This window comes from Erithacus rubecula, assembly GCF_903797595.1.
Source record: "Erithacus rubecula genome assembly, chromosome: 3".
Taxonomy (NCBI): Eukaryota; Metazoa; Chordata; class Aves; order Passeriformes; family Muscicapidae; genus Erithacus; species Erithacus rubecula.
The window spans coordinates 109400189-109424217 of record NC_136689.1 but is presented as its reverse complement, the minus strand read 5'-3'; the positions used below and the strand labels follow the sequence as shown (position 1 = coordinate 109424217).

General features: G+C 35.7%; 1 protein-coding gene across 2 annotated transcripts in view; it reads left to right on the top strand.

Annotated features, from left to right (window-relative positions):
- The window catches only part of RB1CC1 (RB1 inducible coiled-coil 1), a 64922-nt gene that overhangs the window by 4264 nt on the left and 36629 nt on the right, over positions 1–24029 (top strand). For both annotated transcript variants that reach the window (XM_079299846.1, XM_079299845.1), the window contains exons 2-6: positions 8676–8794; positions 10646–10773; positions 13121–13247; positions 13510–13680; positions 23757–23959. In XM_079299846.1, the coding sequence (XP_079155972.1) occupies positions 10703–10773; positions 13121–13247; positions 13510–13680; positions 23757–23959 (572 nt within the window). In that variant the 5' untranslated portion in view covers positions 8676–8794; positions 10646–10702. The remainder of the gene's footprint in view (positions 1–8675; positions 8795–10645; positions 10774–13120; positions 13248–13509; positions 13681–23756; positions 23960–24029) is intronic.

Below are 24029 nucleotides of genomic sequence, written 5' to 3'. Positions count from 1 at the left end.
TTACCTCCTAAGACTTTCTTTTAGAACAGCATCTTTGGTTTTTCAGGAGAGTAGGGAAGCTATGGTGGCCATAGTGGAATAGTGTGTTCAGTATTTCGATTGCATGTTGCTTTTATTTGGAGGAATTAGGTGGAATTAGTATCTGTGTGATACATCAATCTTCATTATTTTTCTTGAAGATGTGTTTGACAGGCCAGTATGCTGTTTTCATTTTGAACAGATTGAAAATGATATGTATTTTAGAGGTAGAATGCAGTATTGAAGAACTAATTATAGGGAGAGTTTTTCTTACATCATGGATTCAAAAAGTTATACCACCTTAGCAAAAGCAAAAATATAAATTCTGTAAGAATTGCACTTTGCTGAGGTCTGATTTTTGAATGTTTAAGGTTGCTATTTCTAAGTTCCCAAACTCTATTTTGATTTAGTTCTATGATTGAACATGCTGTACTATTTTGTGTTGTAGTTAGAGCTCCAGTGTTTTTTTCTCTTTATGGTGTTTTTTTCCTGGTATTGCAGGCAGTATTTCAGTGTCAGTGGTTTATCTTAAACTTTGAGCTTTTTGATGACAAGTAGCTGTGCTGGTACGTCAAAAGTGTGAAAATTTGACCCTTATTTATTGTAGTTGGCTTAGGATAGACAGTTCATACTGACAAAATGGTGCTTTTATTGGTACAGTTTATCTTCCATCCTACACAGTGTGTATTTTTATTAAATTCAGATGAAGATTCTTACATAAGAATATATTGTGTAACAGGACTAGAAGCTGTCTTCTAATACATTGTGCTTATGCTATATTGTAAGTGTTCTACTAGTAAATTCAAGCTGACTTCTCTGTTTAAAAATATTCTTTACAAGTACTTGTGTTGTCTGCTGATTGAAAGAGGCTTGATTCTCACCCAGTGAATGGTTTGAAAATATGACTCAAAATTCTCAGTTCTGTCTGAATGAAGGGGGGAGGGGTAGTGTGTAAAATTTCCTTTTTATTTTAAGGGCTTGGTGGTAAAATGCCTATACATTTCAAAAAGAAAATGTATTGTAACAACATTTTCACATCCTCTAAAAAGCACAACCAGGGTTCAATAAGGCAGGAATAGAGTTGTAATACCTCAGTCATTGTAAGTTGTGTTTTTCTGTGGTTTTCTTGGGGTTTCTTTGGTGGTTGTATAGTTTTCAAGTTGGCAGAATTCCATAAAATAATTTATTGGTGCATGTTGTTGGCTGTTATAAGCTGCCAAAGATTTATATTCCAGAAAGGTAAAGAAGGGCACATGAAAATTAGAAAACACCTTATTGAGATTGGAGACAATTCAATATTCTGCAAACTATCTTGCATCTTTTCTCGTTTCTCAGCACATTGCTGTTATCTTTCTTTCACGCTGTTGCCAGTAGAGATCCAAAGGTGATTTGTAAATATGTGATATCCAAGAGGAGTTAATAAACAAATCTGAGAAGAATCTAGACATTCCTGAATATGTATTCCTAGGGAGACTGGGGGTTGTATGAGCTCTGCATCTTGCTGGTGGTCATGTACTTTCAGATACCACTGACAGTATGAAGGTTGATGAATAGGAGGAGGTTGGTTCGTGATGTGTGAGCTATAAGTAAACTTAGAATTTATCAAATTTCTCTTTTTTATCTTTAGATCATGAAAGTTCAAATACTGATTTTATAATTAATGTAGAATAAGAAGTATTCAAAACAAGTTTGAGAGTTGCAAACCAAAGAGTTTACCAATAGAGGATTTCCTTGTTACCAGAAAACTTTAATGCTTTTTAAAAAATCTGATTGCTTATGAATAGAAATGAAGGAAGAACTTGTGACTTTTATGTAGGCTGTCAGACTAAATCACAAGGATCTTTACTTCCCTTACATTTCATTATTATCAATCTTTGACTTTCTTTTCCATCTGTAGTGTTTTCATTCCTGTGAAGTAAATGCCATTTAATCAGTCTTATGTTCTTTATTTTTCTTTTAAATACTTCTGGCCAAGATTTTTCTTTTTTCCATATAAAGGAAAAAAAAAAAAAAGTTGTAGTATCAGTATTTTGTATCTGAAGATTTTGTATTTGTTGTTGGTTGTATCTGCAGTAATTGAATATTTTTAAGTTACCTTAGCCTGCTTTATAAGACGGTGCTGGTTTGGGTTTTTTGCTAGGTTTCCAAGATGTGATCTATTAGTAACTGAGGATGGCACGGGCAGTTAGAAATGTGATTGATGCCTTCAGAAAATTGTCACTTGTCTTGAATGATGATTCTCATGTTGAGTATCCTCTGTATTCACTGGCCTCTTTCCAGCCTTAGATGAAGTGTAGTTTGTGGAGTTAAGTAATGAACCAGATCATGAAACTGATGTGAGCTATCAGTGTCCTGGAGAAGTGTGCTGTTTTTGACTTGTTACAGCAAAGTCATCCAGTTTAGTTCACAGAAATATGGGTAGTTGCACCACAGAAAGTTGGTGCAGGGAAAGGAGCAGAAGAAGTGGCTGAGGAAAGGGATTTGTAAGTCTGGTTCTCTTTCTGTTGCCAGAGTTTGTGGTCTTGGCTGATCAGAGAGAGCATTAGTGGAAGAAGTGTTGGTGCCGTCTTGTCTGAGTTGGGTATAAAAAACAATGGAATTTTTGTTGTCTGTTTCTTGCAGAACTGTTTGCAAACACTGGAAGGCTTTACATGCAAATTATTTTAAAGAATATGTACCTACAGGAAGAACCTTCCCACCACTATGGAGTCAGTCAGTAACTTGAATAAAACCACCTGAAGCTCCATGTACCCGAGAGTACCAATCTTTGCAAAGGGAATGTATTGATCTCTGTAATTCAAGGGAGGCTTGTACTCCACAAATGCTTTGAATTGGCAAAATTGCACATTAAAAAAAAGAAAAATCTGACAAAGCCTTCAGTTAACTTTGTCAAAAATTAAGGCGCAGACAGCTGTGGAAAGACTTGTTTGCATCAATTAAAAACAAAAAAAGGAAAGAAAGAAAAGGGATAAGTCTACAAGCTGTGGACTATTTCCTAGCAATAAGATTGTCAGAAATCCTAGGTTTGTTTTCAGACTTCTACCTGTTAACTGAGGCACAAAAGTTTTGCTTTCTATTATGTAAGAGATGTGAAGCTTTAAAAAATGGGATAAAACTGTACTTACTATTGGAAGACTGGAACTTTTGTCTGATCTGTTATATAGGCTGTTTTGGCAGCTCCTCAGATCAGTGAAAACCAGCATAAATAGATGCTAACAATCATTTGAATGTCTGAAAGACAAAGATTTGAAGCTTTATAGTCATGTTCATATGGAATCATGACACAGTGCCTGATAATGTGCTTGTTGCCTCATGTACGTGTTTGAAACTGTTGCATTCCTAGAATTCCTAGAATAAGTTTTGTCTGAACTTGTGAGAAGCTGCATTGTTTTGGGCCACACCAATTTCAAAGCCACTCTTTAATGTACAGTGTTTTCTTGCCTGCCCAGATTTGCTTTTGATCTGCTCTTTCACCCTTGATGTTGCTGAGGACTTTTGAAGGCATTGCAGCACTTCCTTAGCTGAATGAGGAGCTTCCATGTAATTCAGACTCTGAATATGATGGCCATATGTAACTGAATTATTAGGACAGTAATATATAAAATTGTTCATCTTAAAGGAGGGGAAGGGGGGAAAAAGTCTCTTAGACTAAGAATTACTGAATTACTGACTTTTGAAATTCCTATTTATTGAGTTGGGAAGTAGGATTTAGGAATGTATCCTGGTTACTGTGCGGGATTGCAGCTTGGCTCCTGGGTTGAGTGGCAAAGAGCTGCTTTGCTGACCAGCAGCTGAGTTTTAGAGCTGTTAAGAACACAGTGACTGTTGGAGATGCTGTAATTAAGTAACCGCCTCTGTGCCTGATGCACATCTCAACATATAAATAGAGCTCCAGATGGCACCTTACAGATGTCAGGGATTGACAGCCTTTCTTTAAGAATACTGTGTGGCTTGAACATGAGGTTTATAGGCTTTGATATGAAGTGGTAATGGGAGATAGGATCTCCACCTTCAGCAGTATTTATCTCGGTATTTAAATGTGGTCTTCTCGTTAAATTTATTTTGGAGGAGTAGGAGAATTAAATTATTGTCTGCAGCTGGGTCAGGAGGAGCCATACTACTTATTCATCATACATCTGAGAGTTTTGGGGTTTTGTCTTAGTTTTTAAGTGCCTTTTAAAGCATATTTCTTTTCAACAGTTGACTATCCAGGAAATGGTATGCATTTGCACTGTGTTTTAGAAACATCGCCATTTATGTTGCATAAAGCAATACTGAAGAATGTGTGCCTTCACAATGAGGTCATTCTTTCTGTTCTTCTGGTGGTGGTAGTAATGTTCTGCAAAATTAAAGTATTTCTGGTTAAATGCATTAGGTTGCAGCATTGAAGAAAGATCCTTGAAGCCTGCTTTTAGAGAGGGTCATACTACTGACATTAAGAAAAGTGTTAGTTGCATTAAATTTAGCTTCAGTTTCTATTTACATTTTGATTCCTTTGATTTATGTGCTATAAAATGCTTCTGGGGTCTGCAAGTTGGAGCAAGATAGCATTTTTTGAGAAGGGCACTTGGAAAAAAAGTAAGTAGAGGTAGAAGGCAAGTTTATTGAAGAAAAGAAAATGAATTGTAAGGTGCACTCTCCAGGTCTATAATGGAGTTGCTTAAGTTCAAGTTGCTTAAGGTGAAGCATGAAATTCTTTTCTGAAAGGTTAAATCACAGGAACTGTAGCGTTTGAGAGGCAAACCTTAAGATTTGCGGTATGGAAATGAAGCATAATTTAATAACATGCTAATGTGCTCCAAGTTTACTCCAACTTAAGAAGTACTAAAGTTATATTGGCCTTGAGGAGAGATGTTACCCAGATAAGATATTCACTGACTGAAGAATAGCACTTGATTCTTTTTAAGCATGTCACAAATTTGTCAGCCTTTGCCTCACATGAATTGCCCTTTCTACAGGCAGAAATTCTGTGGTGACGTCCTGTGAAGCTCTTGACCCTGGCAATGGGGTAATAACATTTATGACTGATATAGGAGACACTGTTACCTCTAGCGTAGCCTCAGCACTTCTGCAGCAAGGGAAGTGAAACTTCTTTATCAGCAGCACACAGATGGGGATCACACAGAAGTATGTGAATGTGTAATAGCAGTGTGGAAATGCAGCCACTGTATGCCTCAGGTAATTTAGCTAGTTCTGTCTGCTTTCAGGCTTGAGCCCATTTTGACCTGGTGATACATACAGGGGGAAAAGACTTTGGACCTCTTGGTTCTGTCTGACCTGGCAGATGAAAGTATACAGATGTGGAGCGGCACTTCTCTGGGAACAAAAAGCAAGATACCGTATACTGCTTGTGTGTTGCTGTTGTGGATGGAATTTTACACCACTGGGTTTAAAGGAAAATGATTACTTTTGCATAGTTCAGTTTAAATGTTATGAAGAAAACTTTATCACTATGTCTGTTTCCTTGGTTTAGTTTGTAATCCAGATTATAAAGGAAGTATGGGAAATTAGATGTCAGAAGCATGAGCATGAACAATTAAGATAATACAGAGGGAACTTAATGACTGAAGCGAAGTTGATTAATGTCCTATTAAACCCAAATAGCATAAATGTTGATTTCTATCTTTGTCCTGCTCTGAATGCTGAGTTTGTGAAGTTGGAAGGCATTGTACTATGAAACAATGGAATGGTCAGCATTGGATAATTAGAAGCAGGAATTCTGCATTTAAAGGCAGAAATGGATGATTAATGTTGCCATAGGATTACTTGTAGTGTGCTGTGAAACCTGTGATGCCTGTGCTGTATTGACAAAAAGAGTCTGTAAACAGACATTAATTTCCTTTTAGAGATGTAACAGTGAACAGGTTCTGAGCTATGATATATCTTAATACTTGTAAACAGCATGTGTTGAAAGTATTGGTCAACACTGACTTCAGAAGTAGTTGATTGTTGAAGGGTTTGTATTATATAAGAAAAGATTGCAGTAATTTCATTGAAATCTGTTACAACCAGCACAGTGTATGGCTTGTTTTGGTGTTTTATTACCTAATGCGACAGTATATGTATTTTCAATTAATTATGGAAACTTCTTATGCTTTGTGCCATTCTTACATTTTTGTCATCTCATCTATTTTCTTTTATTCATCCTTACCATATTCTGGCTGATCTGGCAGCTGTTACAGAAAATTTCAAATGTTCAGCTGTTTTTAAATGGTCTTCCTGATAATTCATGGCAGTTGGTCATACAGAAGTTTATACCATAGTGTGAAGGATCTAGTTTATATGATAGCATGACTCTAATGCTGCAAGTCATACAGTTTAAACAAATAATCTAGGTGAATTAGTCATTTGTGTTTTTTATTTGATTACGTAGGTAGCAGCTCTGTCTTCAGTAGCTGCCAAATTGTGTAGTTGTTGAACCTCTATTGAAACAAAATTAATTACTGCAATGAAGCACCAAAAGCCTTAAAACTTGTAACACTACATAAGAGTATCAAGTGAAAAATAAATAAATAAAGCCTGATCCTCTCCTAATGACCTATTGTGGTAATACAAACAGAAGAAGAGCAAAATATGTATGGATATATTCTGTTGAAGCTTGATGGTGTCACTTTCACCCCAAGATTATGTTAAGACCTTGTGTTACTGCTGGATAATGACAGTATTCTAGAATATTGGGAAAAAACTTGGAGGCTCGTTTGTGATGTGTAGCTGACCTTGCCTGAAACAGTCTGCAATAACCTGACCTTTGAAAGAAAAGAAACTTGGGCATCTGTGGTAGGTTTTCATGCATGCCCTCTGTAACTTTGAACACAGGCAGATGCTGTCCAGAGATGCAAGACTAGGGAGAGCTCTCAAAATTAATTTTGTTCTGCTGCTGTGAAAACAGGCAGCTGGAGAGAGGCACTTGGCATAGTTAGTTCCTGCTGGAGGGAGGAAGAGCTGCAGTGTGTCTTTGTTGGCTATCAGTGAATCTGCAGGAGAGGTTGCTGTTTAAGGCATGTATTCTCTGGAGCCTTGCTTTACATCATTTTTATCATCCTGGAAGTGTTCACTGAAATGTAGCAGCCTTGAGAGTGGGTGAATTCCATGGAATTTTGTGAATTCTACCTTTTTTTTTTTTTTTTTTTTTTTTTAAAGAGCAGTTTAATACAAATGTGTCCTACCTGCATGTCCACACTGCATTAGTGTAGTTCTCTTCCCCCAGCATTGTTCAATGAAATGTTGAGTGAAGAAAGAGCACTTGTTTGTTTTTTGGGTTTTTTTTTTGTTATCTTAGTGCTTGCAAAAAATAAGACTGGAGATTGTGTTGTGTTCCTAGTTTGTGGCAGAAGTATTTCATTAGTTTCATGTTAATGTGAATTACTTTGACCTAAAGCAAGTATTCATAAAATCATTTTGCTCAATACAGCAACTGACTGCTGAATAGCTAAATGGGAGGAGGACACTTCAGTTGCAATTTTTTTAATGGTAGCACTTAAACACACTGGTTATTTCCCTTTTATTGTACCTTGCTTCTGATAAAATGTTATGTGTGCATTTTGCATAGGAGTGATGGGGGAGTGAACAAAAGGAAGATAATTCTTCTGTTCCATGACCATAAAAATAATTTTGCCCTTTATTAAGGTTTTTCAGATGTGGGGTGGAGTGTTTTTGATTTATCTGTAATAGCCTAGGTTGTATAAAATGGTTTACGTGTTCTAATGGTTTTCAGGCTTCAGCAAGCCTATTTTTAGTAATGGATTATCACCCTTTATAGTGCCTGATCATCTTCTCAGAAAGCTTGCTAGGGCATTAACATGATAGAAATAATGTTTGTTTGCAGTTTGGAGTTTGTGCACTTGCTTCACTGCCCTGAGCCCAACAGCTTGTGACGTTCTTTGCCAAAGCTCCTTCTCCTTTGGCACTGCTACTTAACTGAACACAGTTAAAATGAACTAGGGTAGCCTAGAAAGGTCTCCTTTGCTGATCTGGCTCATTTTGGTTGTAGTTGCCATTGTAGTTTAAAAAGCAGTTCTGGGAGAGGAAGCCCCTGACCAAGATGCAGTGACAAACTTCTGGGAGTGGTAACATCTTCAGTTTATTTTCAAAAAAGTATAATAAATAAATCTAACATGTTTTGAAAGTAGGTGAATGGCTTTTTCAGACCTTTTTTGGTTACCTTTCAGATAAGGAAGGTGATAATGATTCCTGAAGGAATCTGTGGGAGACAGCTGCTGGATAAGACTGTTCATTCTACAGCAGTAACATGTATGCCTTTTAATGCTGGATTTTCTTAGATAAATTACATTGTTAAGACTTTCTCTATTCTTCTCAGTATCACTGTATCAGCATTCTGCACTAGTTCCAAAAATTAATTTCAGTTAATGAAAAAGCAAGCAGTTCTTAATAGTGAGCTAAATTTCTTTCCTTGTAAACACTCAAAAGTATGATTGACAGTTATAATAAACAAAAATATTGAGCAGAAGTATTCAGATGTGTAGCAGATCTGGGCAGGCTTGTGACTGGATAGCATTGTTAATTAACAAAACCCTAAACATCTACCACATAATTATTCTTCTGGCATTAACATACATTGATTTCTGTATTAGATGTAATTATGATCATGAAATCCTGACATTTTAATAGTAATTGCATTTTGAATATTTTCTTTGCAGATCTTCTCTGGCTTTGAACAGCCATGCTACTCTATTGCCAAAAATCAAGTGAAACAAATGTGTGCTGTTCCTCTCCTCCTGAATTTGAAGAAGGTGGTAGCTCTGTATAATGCCTGAAGGTAATTCTTTCTATGTCTGAGGTTAAAAAGTTAGAGACTCCTGATGTATGGCAGATATGTCATAAATATTGTTGATGTTATTAATGTTTCTTCTTTCTATCTTTTAGTAAGGTTTAATGTTATGGAATAGATGGATAAATGCTTGATTAAAATTTTGCTTTGTGTATGGCTTGGACAGATTCTCTCTTAAATACTGCTTTAGGTTGGGTAGTAATGTTCATATGAAAACTAGGTCCTATACAAGCTTTTTACTGTGCTTAGATGGGAAAGAGTTTCTTTTTGTGTTTTTTTAAAAATGTTTGTTTCTAATTCTATCTGATCACAGTCAGGAATATCCTTTGGAAAAAAGGGTCTATGCATGAGACTGATCAGTTCTGAAACATGGTCTAAAGAATTTATTAATAAAATAAGGAACTTTTAGCTAGTTCTTGGTATTCAACAGTTTTTACCTGTCTAATAACTTACTTTATAGAGTATGTTCTTATTTTTCTGATTAAAAGTGTAGCTGGTGCCACTGAGTACAGTAGAAGGGCAACAAAATTCTCTTTGGATCAAATTACTTAACTGGTCCTTTTTTATTTGATGTACCTCTGTTTCCGAAGCCTTGTTGTGAAAATACATGTTTTAACTAGGATTGTAATTAATGCTTGAAAAGCATGAGGATAGCTGCTGTCTTGTAAGCAAACTCTTATGATTTTCTGGAATAAATATTTTGATAAAGCCTCTCCCCCCTCTTTCATATTAATGGCATGTTTGTTATTTTTCTCTGTGATTTCTCAATTTTTTATGTGTAGGCAAAGAGAAGTGCAAATTCAGACTAATTTTCGAGTCATATGATTAGCTGTGTGGACCCTGTATGTGTGCCCTATTAATATTTCAAGGGAAAAGGGATGACTTATATTACCTCTGTAGTAATTGAATCCAAAAAGCCATTTTTATAATGATATAAAAATATTGCTTAGTGGCTAAAACTTGCAGCTTAACTTTTTGTAATTCCTTCCACATAAAAATCTCAGGTCATTAGAGACTGCAGTGCTGTATTTCTGCAGCAGCTTTGGTAGTGTGATGGAAATTACTCATAAGCTTCCTAGCTCCTAAGGAGAAGTAGTATGAAGTACTTCAGTGATAGAACCTCAAATTAAATCTCTGTTTTATGAGGCAGGTTAAAGTTCTTCATCTGTCACACACTCTGGAAAAACGTGCAAAGGTGCCAGGTTCTTGTAGGGCACAGAAAAATGTGATAGCCTGCTCATTCTTGCTTGAATATTTCATGTTTGCTATGAGTAACAAAGAAAGAAGCTACAGATATAGTTATCTGGTAACAGCAGAATTTTTTTTTTTTTTTCTGCCAATCCTTCAGTTTCTGAGGGAAAAACTATGGATAGGGATAGCATTGAGCAGATGGACTTAGTAGCTGTAAGTTGAGAAAGTATTAGATTGTGCAGCTGTTTGTAAAATCAAGAAAAGATGTCTGAAAATTAACATCTGGGGCTTTAAAAGGGTATTTAATAATTGAGAAAAGCCAGGTAATTATCTGGGATGATGGGTTCTGCAATTGGAAGCCATATTTTCTTTTTTTTGTTTTTTGTTCTAATTTAGTTTCTTTTATTCTTCTCAGTGTATATTCTCATGTGTTCTCCTTACATGTCTTAAGTCTGTATATGCAGACTTGCCTTGCCCATATTTCTGGCTAGAGGCCCAACATCTGTGTCTTTGGTAGTGAATAAAGAACTGTAGGAATATGAGCACTGATATAATCACACACTAGATGTTTGAAAGACTGTTTTTGAAAGCATGTTTGTGTCTTTTTCATAACTCCTGTGAAACTAACACTTGACATTTTTATTGCAGTTTCTAAATGATTTTAGCAGTGGAAGTTATAAACTTCAGAGACCTAAAGAAATCATCATGAAGCTATATGTATTTTTGGTCAACACTGGAACTACCCTTACATTTGATACTGAACTTGCTGTACAAAAGTAAGAGAGTAAATTAATTGTGTATTGTTGTTTTAAATTAAAAAGTGTGTATACTTCTATATATTAAGCATTTGATGGATGAAGATTAGGTTGTTTTTTTTAGTATGTCATTGTAGTTTTCCTCTAGGTTTTCTGGTATTTGAGGGAATTTTGGTCGTTTTTTACTTTTTTTTTTTTTTTTTTTTGTGATTAGCATTTTCAGTGCCTTGCCAGGTGATTGTGTGTGTGATTCCATGAAAGAGTAGAGAAGTTATTTACTTTTTGGGACAGTGGCAGAGGCTGATCTGCTCCACATTGAGTGTGGTGGTGTGTTTGGTGCTTCTTGAAAAAACTGACTTCTGATCTTTTGTGCCTCTTTGTTTGGATAGTATTTTTATTTGGGTTTTCTCTGTAAAAGGCTTATTTTTCACTGTCTGGCATCATAGAGGGAGTTCTGCATATTTTTCTTTCTCTTTTAAGTACTCACCATGAAGAAAATGTGTCCTCTGGAATGTTTTTAGATTAGATGCTAAAGAATTGGCATGAAGATTTTTGTCTCATGGCTGGATGGGTAAAAGTTGATTCGTGCTCCAAACTATTTTTCATTATTTTATATATAAGCCACTTCTGAATGCCTGAAGTGTGATTAGTGTTAGAGAATCGTGGTAAAGTCCCAGCAGATGTACTTTTCATATTTTTTTTCACTGCATACGAAAGCATCTTTCAAATGTATAGATGCTTTTTAGAGAGGTTTGTATTGTATCCTTTTTCATTGTTCTCATATGCAAGGCACCTTGGAGGTGTCTTGGCAAGAGCCAAGCTCACCTGCTGTCTTCATATTCTGTCAGTGATGAATGTGTTGTAAGTAACTGGATAAGAAAGATTTCTGCCATGGATTTCTTTTCTAATTCATTGCTTCCTTTGTCCCGAATTCCTCTTTGTAATTTTCTGAAAAAAAAAGACTATTTAGACTGTTTTTGTGTGCTCTTCTCTAAAGCCAGCTGACAGGCTATTACTGAGCATGAAATATTGTTTCAGCCATCCTCTTTCTACAGATGTGCCCACACTTCTGTAAGCTGTCTTACCTTTAGACCTTAGCTGATACCTTTAGACATTACATTTCTAAATTGTGGTGAGGTGCAGCATCAAACCTGCCATGTCAAACTCTTAATAATTTGTTATAGGCCCATTTTTTACTCAGTTGGATTGTTCTTTGAGAAAGATTTCCAGCAACTGGGCCACACAAAATCAAAGATTCTTCAGTTGAACAGTGTGACTGCTTATTCTGTATATCTGTATGTATAGACTTGCTCTTTCTAGCAAGATTAACTTTCTTGGGTGAGACAGGCCAAGTTATCTTCCTAAAGACCATGGAGATGATAGGTGAATGCTTATTGTAACACAGCTAGCAAGTAGGAGCTTGTGCTCATGAGAGATTTGCAGTGAATTTTTGATGTCATGCTGAATCATGTTTTTTTAGATAATGGGTCTTTATGATCTTTTTCAAGTAACAGTAACACTGTTGTTTCCTGCCAGTTATACCAAAATTGTTGGTGCTTATATTGTTCACTTCATACTCTGAAGCTTTTTTTATAGCTTTGCACAGGTGCTGCCACAGTGTGTTATGTTAGCTGGGGTCAGTAACTGTAGCAGATTGTTTACTTTGCTGTTTACAAGTGTCTTCATGACCAAGTCTAGAACTGTCTTTAAAATATGCTGTAATGTTGAGATGTCATCAGCTAGAATGAACTGTGTGAGGCTGGTGAATTAAAACCAGAAATAGTCTATTAATACACTGTTTCTGTGTTAAAGTCTGTGATGTTTATATTAATTTGTTATATATATATATTGATTATTAAATTTCCTGTTATTGTTAAGTGCTTTATGGTACTTCACGTACAATAAATCAGTCAGAGTTTATTACGTGGAATTGTGGTTATGTTGTAAATAATGAAGTGTTGATAGTCTTGACTTCTAGAGCTTTAGCAAGTCAGCTGTTTGGTCATAAAGTATAAATTCAAGGAACACAATAAGACTTTTACAGCTGTTATCCTAAATACTTGGTGTGACTTAATCCAGACTTTCAGCATGCTAACAGATCTTGGAAGAAATATTGCTGCTGACTTATCAGCAATGCAGAGGCTGTTTTCTTTTAGTTGATAGCTTATTAACTGGATATTCACAATGCAACACATCACAGCACTTTCAAAACTTAGAAATATGTCATTGTGCAGAATAAAAATATTTCTTTTAAAGATGTTCTGCTTTGACACAGACAAGTCACCTGTTTCTCTTAGAGACATATGTAAAATTAAAGACATACGTAATCTGATAGCATCATCTTCTCTTCCCATTTTTTTTTTTTCAGTGTGGCTGATCTGAAACATGCAATTCAAACCAAGTATAAGATTGCCATTCAGCACCAAGTACTGGTTGTCAATGGTGGAGAGTGTATGGCACCAGACAGAAGAGTGTGTAGTTACAGTGCTGGAACAGTAAGTGCATGCTGCATTCTTAGCCTAAACTTTCATCTAGAGGGGAAGAAAAAGATTTATTACTAAGGGATTTTTAAGTATGTTTGCAAAGTGTGTTGTTTGCTGGATGTCTTTGATTTGAGAAACAGGTGTTTGTGTTCAGCTTCTAAGTGTAGATTTTAACTTGTTCTCAAGATGTGTTACCCACTTGAGGAAATAATTGATGATTCAACAGTAAGTTGCCTTTACTCAGTGTTTGGCTTTGTTTCTGTTTTGTGTGTAGGACACCAACCCAATTTTTTTATTCAACAAAGAAATGATCTTGTGTGAACGTCCACCAGCTATCCCCAAAACCACATTTTCAGCAGAGAATGAGATGGAATTGAAAGTAGAAGAATCTCTTATGATGCCTGCAGTGTTTCATACAGTAGCATCACGAACACAGCTTGCTGTGGTAAGTAGATTGTTGCTGGATTTGCACACCAAAGGAAAATGTCAGAGGGAAAGCTGGATGTAAAATATGAAATAGTTTCTTCAAAAGGCAGTAAGAATGGTGTATTAGTGATGATACACTCTTCAGTGCCTGTGTCTCAGAGTTTCAAGATAAGTTTTGAAATGTGCTTGTTTCTTCAAAGTTGTCAGAGCTTCTTTCAAAACTGTAGTGTAAGACACCTTTTGGATGTGTATGTTTGCAGCATTTGCTAAACAAAAGCAATCAGGTTGCTTTGCACCATGCTTTATTGCACTGCCTTGTTTTCAGTGTTCTCAGTCTGCCTCAGCCTGAAATGAGAAAAGTAACTTTGGAAGCATTGTTAACTCAAGTAGAAAATGAACACTATCATTGTTAAAAGCATCTTGCCAAGCTTCTGTTCTATGTTTTATATATAAACAACTGGTGGGGAATTAATAAAACTAAGCTTTTTCCCAAAATTCAGGTTGCTTATTATTGAGCACTGCCTTTTACTTGCATATTGCATATATTTACTTGCAAAGTGGTCAGAAGTCCAATTTGATTATTTCTGTGTTGTTTCAATAGGGAAAAGCTCTGCAGCATTGTCAGTAAGATACCAAGTGTGCATGCATTAAAAACCAGCTGCATGCTCAGGACACTGACACAATACCTTAGTAGCTGGATTGATTATGCTTCTGTATTAAAAACTGATCTAGTTTTCTTTACGAATTTTACATTTACATGGATTAATTATTTTTGTATTTCTAAGGATTGTGCAAGATTCTAGTTGCTGGCAGCACAATAGTTATGTGGAGCACTTCACACAAAATGAATAGTGATATATTTATTGTCTTGGTATTAAAATTTGTTTCAGTGTGAGCTTTAATGCAGTCAAGAAGAACATCTAGTGCTTGAAGTGGCTGGGATTTAATACTATACAGCAAAATTTAGAGAAAAGTGTTAGTTGTTGCATGTAAAACAGGGATTTTGGTTTCACCCTTGGCATCCTAGCCTGTCAGGAGGGGGAGAGTTCTCCTGAATAATGTGAAATAATGTGACCTTGACATACTGTCTGATTTAAGGCAAGGATTTAGATCAGGAGACTTTTTCTCTCCCCCACCTGTTGACAGAGCTGACTTTGTAACTAGGACCTTGAGCTATTAGGTATCTGTGAGTCATAAGACTGTCATAGAGCAGAGTGGATATCAATGTGAATTCAGCTAAGGAGTAGGAGGTTTTCAGTTGTGCTCTTCAGAGTGTGAGGGTTCTGGTTTTACCAGCTGAAACTGAAAGTGCTTTAAAACTGTTTTTTGTGAAGAATTAAGAGGAGGATATAAAAGTAAGCAAGACTGATAGCTTCCAAGTACTTTACATTGATTTGATATGAAGAGGGGGCTGTAGTAATTGCTACAGTCTGTGTTTGTTTTATTGAGGGTAATGGAAGTGAAAGGTGATAAACTCAGTCTTATGTTTCTCACTGTTTTATTTAATTTCTCTAGTCTGTGCCCTGTTTTCTGCTCTTAGATTCTTAATTTGGCTTTCAGTATGTTAAAATTGCTATACAATAATAGAACATATTTAGTCCCTCTGGAGTAAGATTTTTTTTGTTGTTGTTTGTTTGGTGTTTTTTGTTTTTTTTTTTTTATTCCAAGGTTTTATAAAAGCTACTCCTATTTAGACTTGTAAATAATTGTTGGTGCTGCTTAATCATTGCCCTTTGATTCTGAAGATTGTATTAATAATGTTATTTAATTAAATATGTTATTTAGGTCTTTACTGGCTCATTCTGGAGGCAAGTCTATAATACTATTAATATTTAGCTACAGACTGGAAAGTTTATATAGAGAAAATGATTGTGAATTGATTTGCAAGGAGAAAATAAATCTTTCCATACTTAGTGTCACCTACTAGTAGTATTGCAGGACTGGAGGAAGTGGGGGGAGGGGAGGAATTGCCTTTAAACATGGATCCAGGTAGAATTGAGGTGTTATTTATAGCTTGCAGATTTATTTTTGGGAAGACTGTTATTTGTTCCCCACTTTTGACAGTTCTTCCCTGCTTATCAAATGGTTATAGTGATAGTATTTGTTTTCTCATTAAAAACTTGGAAGTTTATTTAAAGATTAAATAGGTGGTGGTATTCGTAAATCTGATTCACCTTTACATCCACAGTTAATTTTATCCAAGATTTTAAGTGTCTAAAGCCATAGGCTCTGTGTTAGGCTGTGAAAATTAATTGAGTACTCTGGGATGTCAGGGGACTGATATATCTGTCATATGCGATAGAAGATTAGTAAATAGTCTGTTGTGATTTTTTAGATGCACCAAGGTGTGAAAACTGGATAAAGAAGTATTGCAGTGTTGTACTGAGGTAGTTTTTCATGATGCCTGCTTGAAGAATATTGAACAGTAATTCAGAAGAAACTGAGGGAGGACTGGTAATGTGGTTAGAACATTAATCTTCTCCAAGGTTCACCGTAAGCCTCTTGCCTGGGAGGAAGAAGGAACATGGGATATTAATCCTTCTCAAAATTGATTAAGATCTGGGGAGAGCTCTCTGGTTGTGTGATTGATGCTCCCAAAGCCACACTAAGAGTACTGTATGGGAGGATTCCTGCAAAATAGACATGATAAATACAAGCTTTGTCTTTTCACTAATTCTAAAGAAAGGGTAACCTGCTTTACCAGAAAAGCAGAATGGCAGTACTTGATGATGGAGAGGTTTTTGCCTGTTGTAATTATTTAGAGCATTTTAATTACTAAATTTGATTAATTAATATTTACTACTAATATGGGTGCTATTTACATGAGGGCAATGTAGTGTGTGGTAGGAAAATAAAAGTTGCAGTCAAAATTGTTGCTCATGAAAAAGTCTTACCTGTTCTTGACAACAACAAGAAGCAGTGGTGTGTAAATATTAAAAGAAGGGGAGAATATTTGTTTCTATTTAATCTGGTGTCTGCTCTGCTCAGAGACTGTAGGATATGATCTTTAAAATCAGACTGATATATGGTTGCAAACATACAATGATATATGGCTTCTAATTTTTTTTCCTCTCAATAAAAGTCATTCTAGAGTCTCCTTTAACAAGTATTTTTATGAATCCATGCCATTATGGCCTCTCCATCATTTTTTCTATTTCTGTAATTGACCATTATTGACTTAAGCAGAAAGCAAAACCATAATTTTTTTTTTCCATAATTTGTTGTTACTACTGTGTTCCTAGAAATCATATTTTAATTAATAGTGGAGGTCCTGGCCTTCTTATGGCCTGTTGCATATATATTTGTAGGATATAAGTCTATGCAAAAGCAGCCATTTCCCCCCCAATTAACACTAATTTCTTTGAGTTACATGTAGACTTCTATTAGATTTCATAACTCCAAACCAAAAATTATTCCTGTGGGGAACTTACCTTGCATTTGGGTTTCCATGGTACTGTGTTTGTCATATCAAGATACATCTGTTTTCTGTTTCTTTCTGTTTTCATGATTTTAACGTCTATTACAGATTTTCTTTAGTTCCTGTTCACTACCTATGATCTCATTATGTAGAATTCATAGCATAAAGATTAGGTAGCTTCAAAGAAGCTACATCTGTTCCCTTAACTCATTCCTTTGCCATTTAAACAGAAAATCTTTCCACAGGTTTTGTCATTTGCAATCCAATGTCTTTGCTCATACACTTTTTAAAAAAGCTCAGTTATATCACCTTTCTAAACCTGTTTTAATTTTATGAATTGACCTTCTCATTTCTCCTGGACTGAAAACTTATATTTGAGATGTCTCTACCTGAAGCATTCCAGGTTGCCTTTTTTACAACTAGCCTGGTCTCCCACCTTTCTTGCAGTTGAGTAGTTCTTGCCTTGAGCTGCAAGGCACTGCAGTGGACTCTTGCCTTGTGGACAACGAGGTGGACACAGTGTTTGCAAAAAGTTATGTGCACAGCAGCTGAGAAGACAAGCTGTTCTCTACACAGTATGTTGTGCAATAGGTTGTGTTGTGTCAATCTTGTGGTCTTTTAACACCACTGCTTAAAATAATTTCTGGGAGCTTATCCTTTAGAGAGGTTGGTTTGGTTTTGTGTTTATTTTTCTTATAATCCAACTGAAGTTCCCATGTCATTTGTCCCAGAAGGATATTGAACTTCTTGTGGGTGGGTATACTTCCCATTTCATTGAATGCCACTGCTGTCATGATCAAGCTGTCAATTCCTGTCAGTTCTTCTTTGAGAAGTGGAAATGAGGATGAGAAACTGTGTGGTCATTTCATTTGGTTGTGTAAAACCGCAGCTGTAATCATAGTACATAGTCATAGATCATTCTCAGTTTAGTTTCAAACACTTCAGCTATTAAAGCCAAGAAATACAGTCATGCTTCCTGAAAGCTGTGGATTTACTATTTAGAGAAATGTTTTTTTCTACTAGAAAGTTTCTTTGAGATTCTCTTGAAAGAATTGCTGTAAAATATTAATGTTGTTGAAGGTGTGTAGTGTTTGAAATGGATGTGTGGCCAAATTAATTTTGGCTAAATTATTCATCTAATAGTCAGAAACTTCTGACTCCTCCTAAGAAGAAGAGATTTCTCTGTAGCTCAGTGATCAGTCTCAGTCTTCTGAAGTAATTGAGCAGAGTGAGGCTAAATGGGTTTTAGTTCATGCTAAGGAATAGTGCAAGATTTGCTCTAAGGTAGATCTTTGTAAATGCTACTGTAGCATTTTTTTTAATTTTTTTACCTTTGTAACCAAAACTTTAGATGAAGCTTTTTAAAAGCTGATCAGAAGGAAAAGAGTTGGGTGACTTGGAATCAAGCTAGTGGAAGTTAAGACTTAACTTGTACCATGGTTTGACTCCCTGACTCTGGTGGTTTGTCACTTCTCAGTGTGGTTTTTGATGGTATATTTTGTCACTTACTTTTCCAAACCTGCTTATAATATCAGAGAGCACTGGTGAAGGCAGTACTGAAGAAAGTCATTAATCTCTGACTTACAAAATAACTTTTTGGTGCTATGCTGGTAAAAGAAGTACTTTCTGAGCAGGAAATAAGTCATGTCAGGATAAAAAACCCAAATATCAGAAGGATGCAGTCACCAAAAATAACCAATATTAAAGGAGAATGGAATAACCAGCTGTCTACTGGAAGTAGAGAAGTTGCCATGAAATATCAGTCACCCTCACAGTGAAGTTAACTGCTCCAAGTTACAGGTTTTGAAAACTGAAATCTTGAAGTGTATCTTAGGTCTAGGGGGTTCACTGGTGTTGTAGCTGTGGATAATGGTCTTGGTTACTAATTTTGGTCAATAAAGTAACAGTTCCTTGTTGTGAAAGCCTTTATCTGCTGTTACAGTGTATGAGTTTGTGGAATTTTGCTTTCAAGGATCAGTTGCATTGGTCTGAAGTTGATTTTTAGGGTGATTGAAACCTGTAAGGAGTACCTTTTGCAAGGTTTCAGACATGTGGCAATAGGACTTTGATGTCTTATTTCCTTCTACCATAGGGTTTTAGAGAATGGAAAGAACCCTGCATTTCATGAGAACTATCTTTAGAGATAAGTCTAATTGACCACTTAAGACAAACAGACCTCATTTTCAGATAAGCAGAATTATGACAGTAGGATGCAGAGACAGTCTTGAGATTGATCCTGAACAATTCACCAGTTAATTTCTGCTTTAGACAAAACATAGTTTGTTGCTTCTACTGATTTTTGGTTGAAACCTAGAAAACAGAATTCATTATAATCAGAAGAGTCACCTAAATTTAAATTGCAATTCTCAAAGGAAATAATTCAATTAAACACACTGTTACAACACCCAGCCAAAGATTTAATGCATTCTGGTGGCCTTGTGAATTTCTTGAAAAATTGAGTAGTGAAGATGTCTTTATTTACTCTTCAACATAACAGCACTTGGGGATTAGTCTGGGTCTTAGCACTCATGTTCTGGTAGTGGTGTTCTTTTAGGTCCTCATTCCAGTGGTGGGATGAGGCTGTTGGTGTTCTGGATATGCTGCTGTTTCCCAGTAGGATGAATGTAGCCCTACAAGGCAACTGAAGTTAACTTTTGTGCTCTGTGAGCCACTGGGTGTCTGCCAGTAAGACTTGAGTGTGTCTGTGAACAGTCAATGACAAAAGCAAGCCTCTTGGTAAGCAGGCTGCATTTTCTGTGCTGGAGCTGGCAGCCTTACTGAGAAACATTAAAACATATGTTGGATTGCTTTACTTCTGTGCCTGAAATAATTCAGTTTTTAGACTTTATTCATTTAGCAGATACCTGCTTAATTCTTTCTTGCATAGAGCCATACAATTACATAAAATAAATTGCTCTAGATCCTTCTAAAGTAGCCTGAGATCTCTCATGGAAATGTTGAACATGGAGGTAGACTGCAGGCAGAAAGAACAAGCCACATCACCTGAAGGTTTATTTCAGAAGTGATGGCAAGATACGAAAGGTACATTTGTGTAGCTTTTAATTTCATTACTTAAAGAAAAATAGTTGTTACATAGATACTCCAAAGGCTGCAAAGCAACTTCTCTGCTTTGTTTTCTTGCTGCGTGCTTTCACATTTTGAAAGCAGGATTGACTAAAACAAAATAAATGAAATACTTGTTTGACATAGTGTTCTTGTATGCACTTGTATCTGCTTAGTATAGTCTCAGACTGAAACAGCTCTGGCATGTGGACAAATAGTTGCTCCATATTGTTTGACCTTCATTTAGAACAATCTGTTTGAAACCTGAATTCAGAGTAATATTCTTTCCTATTTAAATGTAATGAGCTTATTTAATGATATGGCTTAAGAAACCAGCATCAAAAACAGTATGGTGTTTCTGTGGACTCTGGCTGCATTCAGGTTCATCCATGCTGATAGAATTCTCTCGTTTGCATCCCACCACCTAGACAGAATTTCTTTGGCATGTGTAAAAATAACTTTGAGAGGATGACAATGCAGGATGCTGTTGTAATACCTTGCATATGTGCCCTGAAACATGTCTGTTCATTTGTACAATCTAATTTGTAGTCTATTAGCATATGGGTAACTTTGAAAACATGTTACTTAAAAGAAACTTAGCTAATGAATTTTAATCTCAGAGTTAGCTCAGAAAAAAATCTTCTGTCTCTGAGAGACATAGTATGTCTCAATGCTTATGATTGAGATGTCTTATGAGCAATATTTATTACAGCTTTCATAAGGGGATTTTTATTTTATTGTCCACATCTCCTGTGTATACATTAAGAATTATTCATCTGACAATGAATACCTGGTTGAATACTTAGATGGTGTTGGGGTATTTTTATATAATAGTTCTGTGGGCATGTATCTTCTTATATGAGAGATTCTGACATTCTTATTAGAATGTCCTTCTGTTACAAGGTTTCTGAAAATACTAAAAATATTAATTAGCTGCTCTGGGAAATACTGTTTGCCCTTGCTTTTCTAGGAGCTGGACTGCTGAGATGGAAGTTCTTGGTTTGGTTAAATTTGAGTAAATTGCCACAGCTTAGACTCTTAGAGTGTCAGTGCTGGTTTTGAATTATGTAACAAACAATCTCAGTTGTGAGGTTTTGTTTTTTTTTTCTACTTGTAACTTCTGTTTGTATTTGAAAGTGTTTTGCTGGGAAAACAAGCTTGTTAAAACTAGAATCTTAATTTGGCAACACTTAGGTTCTCAAAGGAGTATCAAAAGTGGCTTATAATAAAGCTTCATAGGGCAGCTCTAACATGTAGCTTTTGAACTCTATTGTGAACACAATAAATGGATCTAGGTGAAAAAGCAAACATTTCTACTAGATAAGAATGTTTCAGGGTGGAAAGTTTGGTCATATGATGCCTTGTGCATATTTTAATGTGTTAAACATTTGATCTGTGCTTTGATAAGTTTGTCCAAAGGCAAATAGAACTGGCAAAAACCTCTACTCAGGGCTTTAAAGAAACAGCTGAGTGCAGTCTTTACTTTGACTGGTTGATACTCATTTGGAGTAGACTTTATGATTAGTTTTGAATTTGTGGGTGGTTTATGTTGTTTTAAACTGTTTGAAACTAATGTGTGTTTTTGTATTTGCTCTCACTTCTGGAACTATGTCTTGTGGTGGTTGGGAGTGATATGGATCCTCATTTGGAAGAAGGTTGTCTTTGAGGAAGAATAATTTTTGTGAGCTGAATGTAAAATGTTTGTGTACATTTCCAGGATGTACATTAGAATGAGACAGAGACATTCAGTTACCTTTTCAGTTTCATATTCTTGGTATACTTTCTTTAGTATATCTTAGGGTAAAACAGCCTGTTCTTTTGGTTCTTAATATGATAATTCAGGAAGCAATAATTCTACTTTTTTATATGCTGTGCAATTTCCCTTTGAATATCTTATATAAAAAGTGAGTTAAAGACAGTAAAAAAAAGTTCAAATGTTCAAGTCAGTATTGCATTAGTCAGTTTATGTACATTTAAATTGTAGAGCCAAACTGGGAATAGTCTGGAGAAAATGACTTGCAGGTTTCACCATTGTCTGGATACCAGTGCAGTTGTGTTATTGGTTGATTTTTGACTTAGGAAGCAAGAGTTCCTGCAGCAATTAAGATAACTTTTCACACCAGAAATCGTCATTCTCGCATGCACAGAAAAAGTTCAGAGAACAAGAAATACCACCTTTACTACCAAGTGATAGGAATCTGTAATAACTTCAGATTTTGTTGGAGTTGCATATATAACTATTTTGAATATTCATTGTTCACCTGCTGATTAGCTGTCAGTGATTTGAAGGACAGTAGAATTGTCATGCTGCTTGAAACAAGGCTTGGACTTCTGAAACAGGGAGGATGATCATAACTTTCATGTTTTGTCAGTATGAATTATGAAATGTTTGTTCAAAATGCTGTGCAGTTTTGTGGTTTATTTCAGAATGTAAGTGTTCTTGGTCCCTAGATTTTTTTGAGTGTGCATATGTGCTGCTAACCATGTGTTCAGCAGCAAATGCATTCTGAAATATGCATTATGAAATGTGTTCAGTTTTTAACACTGCTTTCTCACTGTATTTTGTGTAACTTGTTTTTCCATGCATGGCTTTCTCACATGTATGATAGCACAAGAGTGTTCAGTCCTGGTTTAACAACATGGTCAACCTGCTAGAAGTCTTATAGGTTAGATATAAAACCTGATGTGCTCAGGAAAGTATTTTCCAAGGAGTCTGTTACTTGTAATGTTTTCAGTTGAAGGATTTCTTGTATGACTTCTTTTCTTGCTTTCCAATATTTTAGTAGGCCCTTTGAGATGAACAGCCTTTTTCTTAAATTCCTAAACTTAAAATAGTTTCTTTTCCTACTAGTTGAAACTTTGGAATGTATATAATGGGCCTTGCTGTTAGTATTAAGTATTACTTTTATTAAGATCTGGCCATTGCCATATGTAGATCTGTTTTAACTTTGCCAAGTGGGGTGGTAAATTCTCATCCTCTTATGGCAGTAAAATGCCTCTGTGTCATCCAGTACTTGAACAGAAAAACTTCCACATTGGTTTGCAGATGCCAAATTTCAGGATATGTTTTAGAGTTTTGTGGACACTGTACTGCTGCTCCTCATGTTGCATCTGGTTTATTAATCAATGAAAGACTTAAATTATTTTCTCTGCTGTTTCCTCATGGATATCTTCTTACACCTGATCCACCTGCACTTTTTGCTGGCTGATTGTGCATTTTATTGTCTTGTTCTGAGCTTCTGCTTGGCTCATCAAAAGTGTTCTCCTTATTGGACTTTGCCAGATTGTTCTATCATATTATTAGTATAAGGGTTATTATTTGTGTGTGTGTGTGTACCCTGAATATTTTCTATTACCAGAATTTAATTAATTTTATAAGGTGGTTTTGGAACTACAGTTTTTGCCTCTGTGTTACGAAGCTACTTCTCAGGAAATAGTGCATACTTTTTTGTCATCTAATTAACTTCCTTCATTTTTAAGTTTTAAGAAAATATTATTTTTTATGAAGTTTTAAGGTGTACAACTTTTTAGCTGTCTAAATTTCATAATTTTGTGTTAATATCTTCAGCAAAGTTGCAATAGCCTGATTTGTATTTTGTTGATTGTTTTTTCAGGAAATGTATGAGGTTGCCAAGAAGCTTTGCTCCTTTTGTGAAGGTCTTGTACATGATGAACATCTTCAGCATCAAGGCTGGGCTGCCATAATGGCCAACTTGGAAGATTGTACATTCTCTTACCAAAAGCTGCTTTACAAGTTTGAAAATGTGTATTCAAGCTATTTGCAGTCCATAGATGATATAAAATTGAAACTTACACAGTAGGTTTGCCATTAAATTCATTCTCAATCTCCAAATTTACTCTATTTTAAACTTAGTTTTTTGAATGTT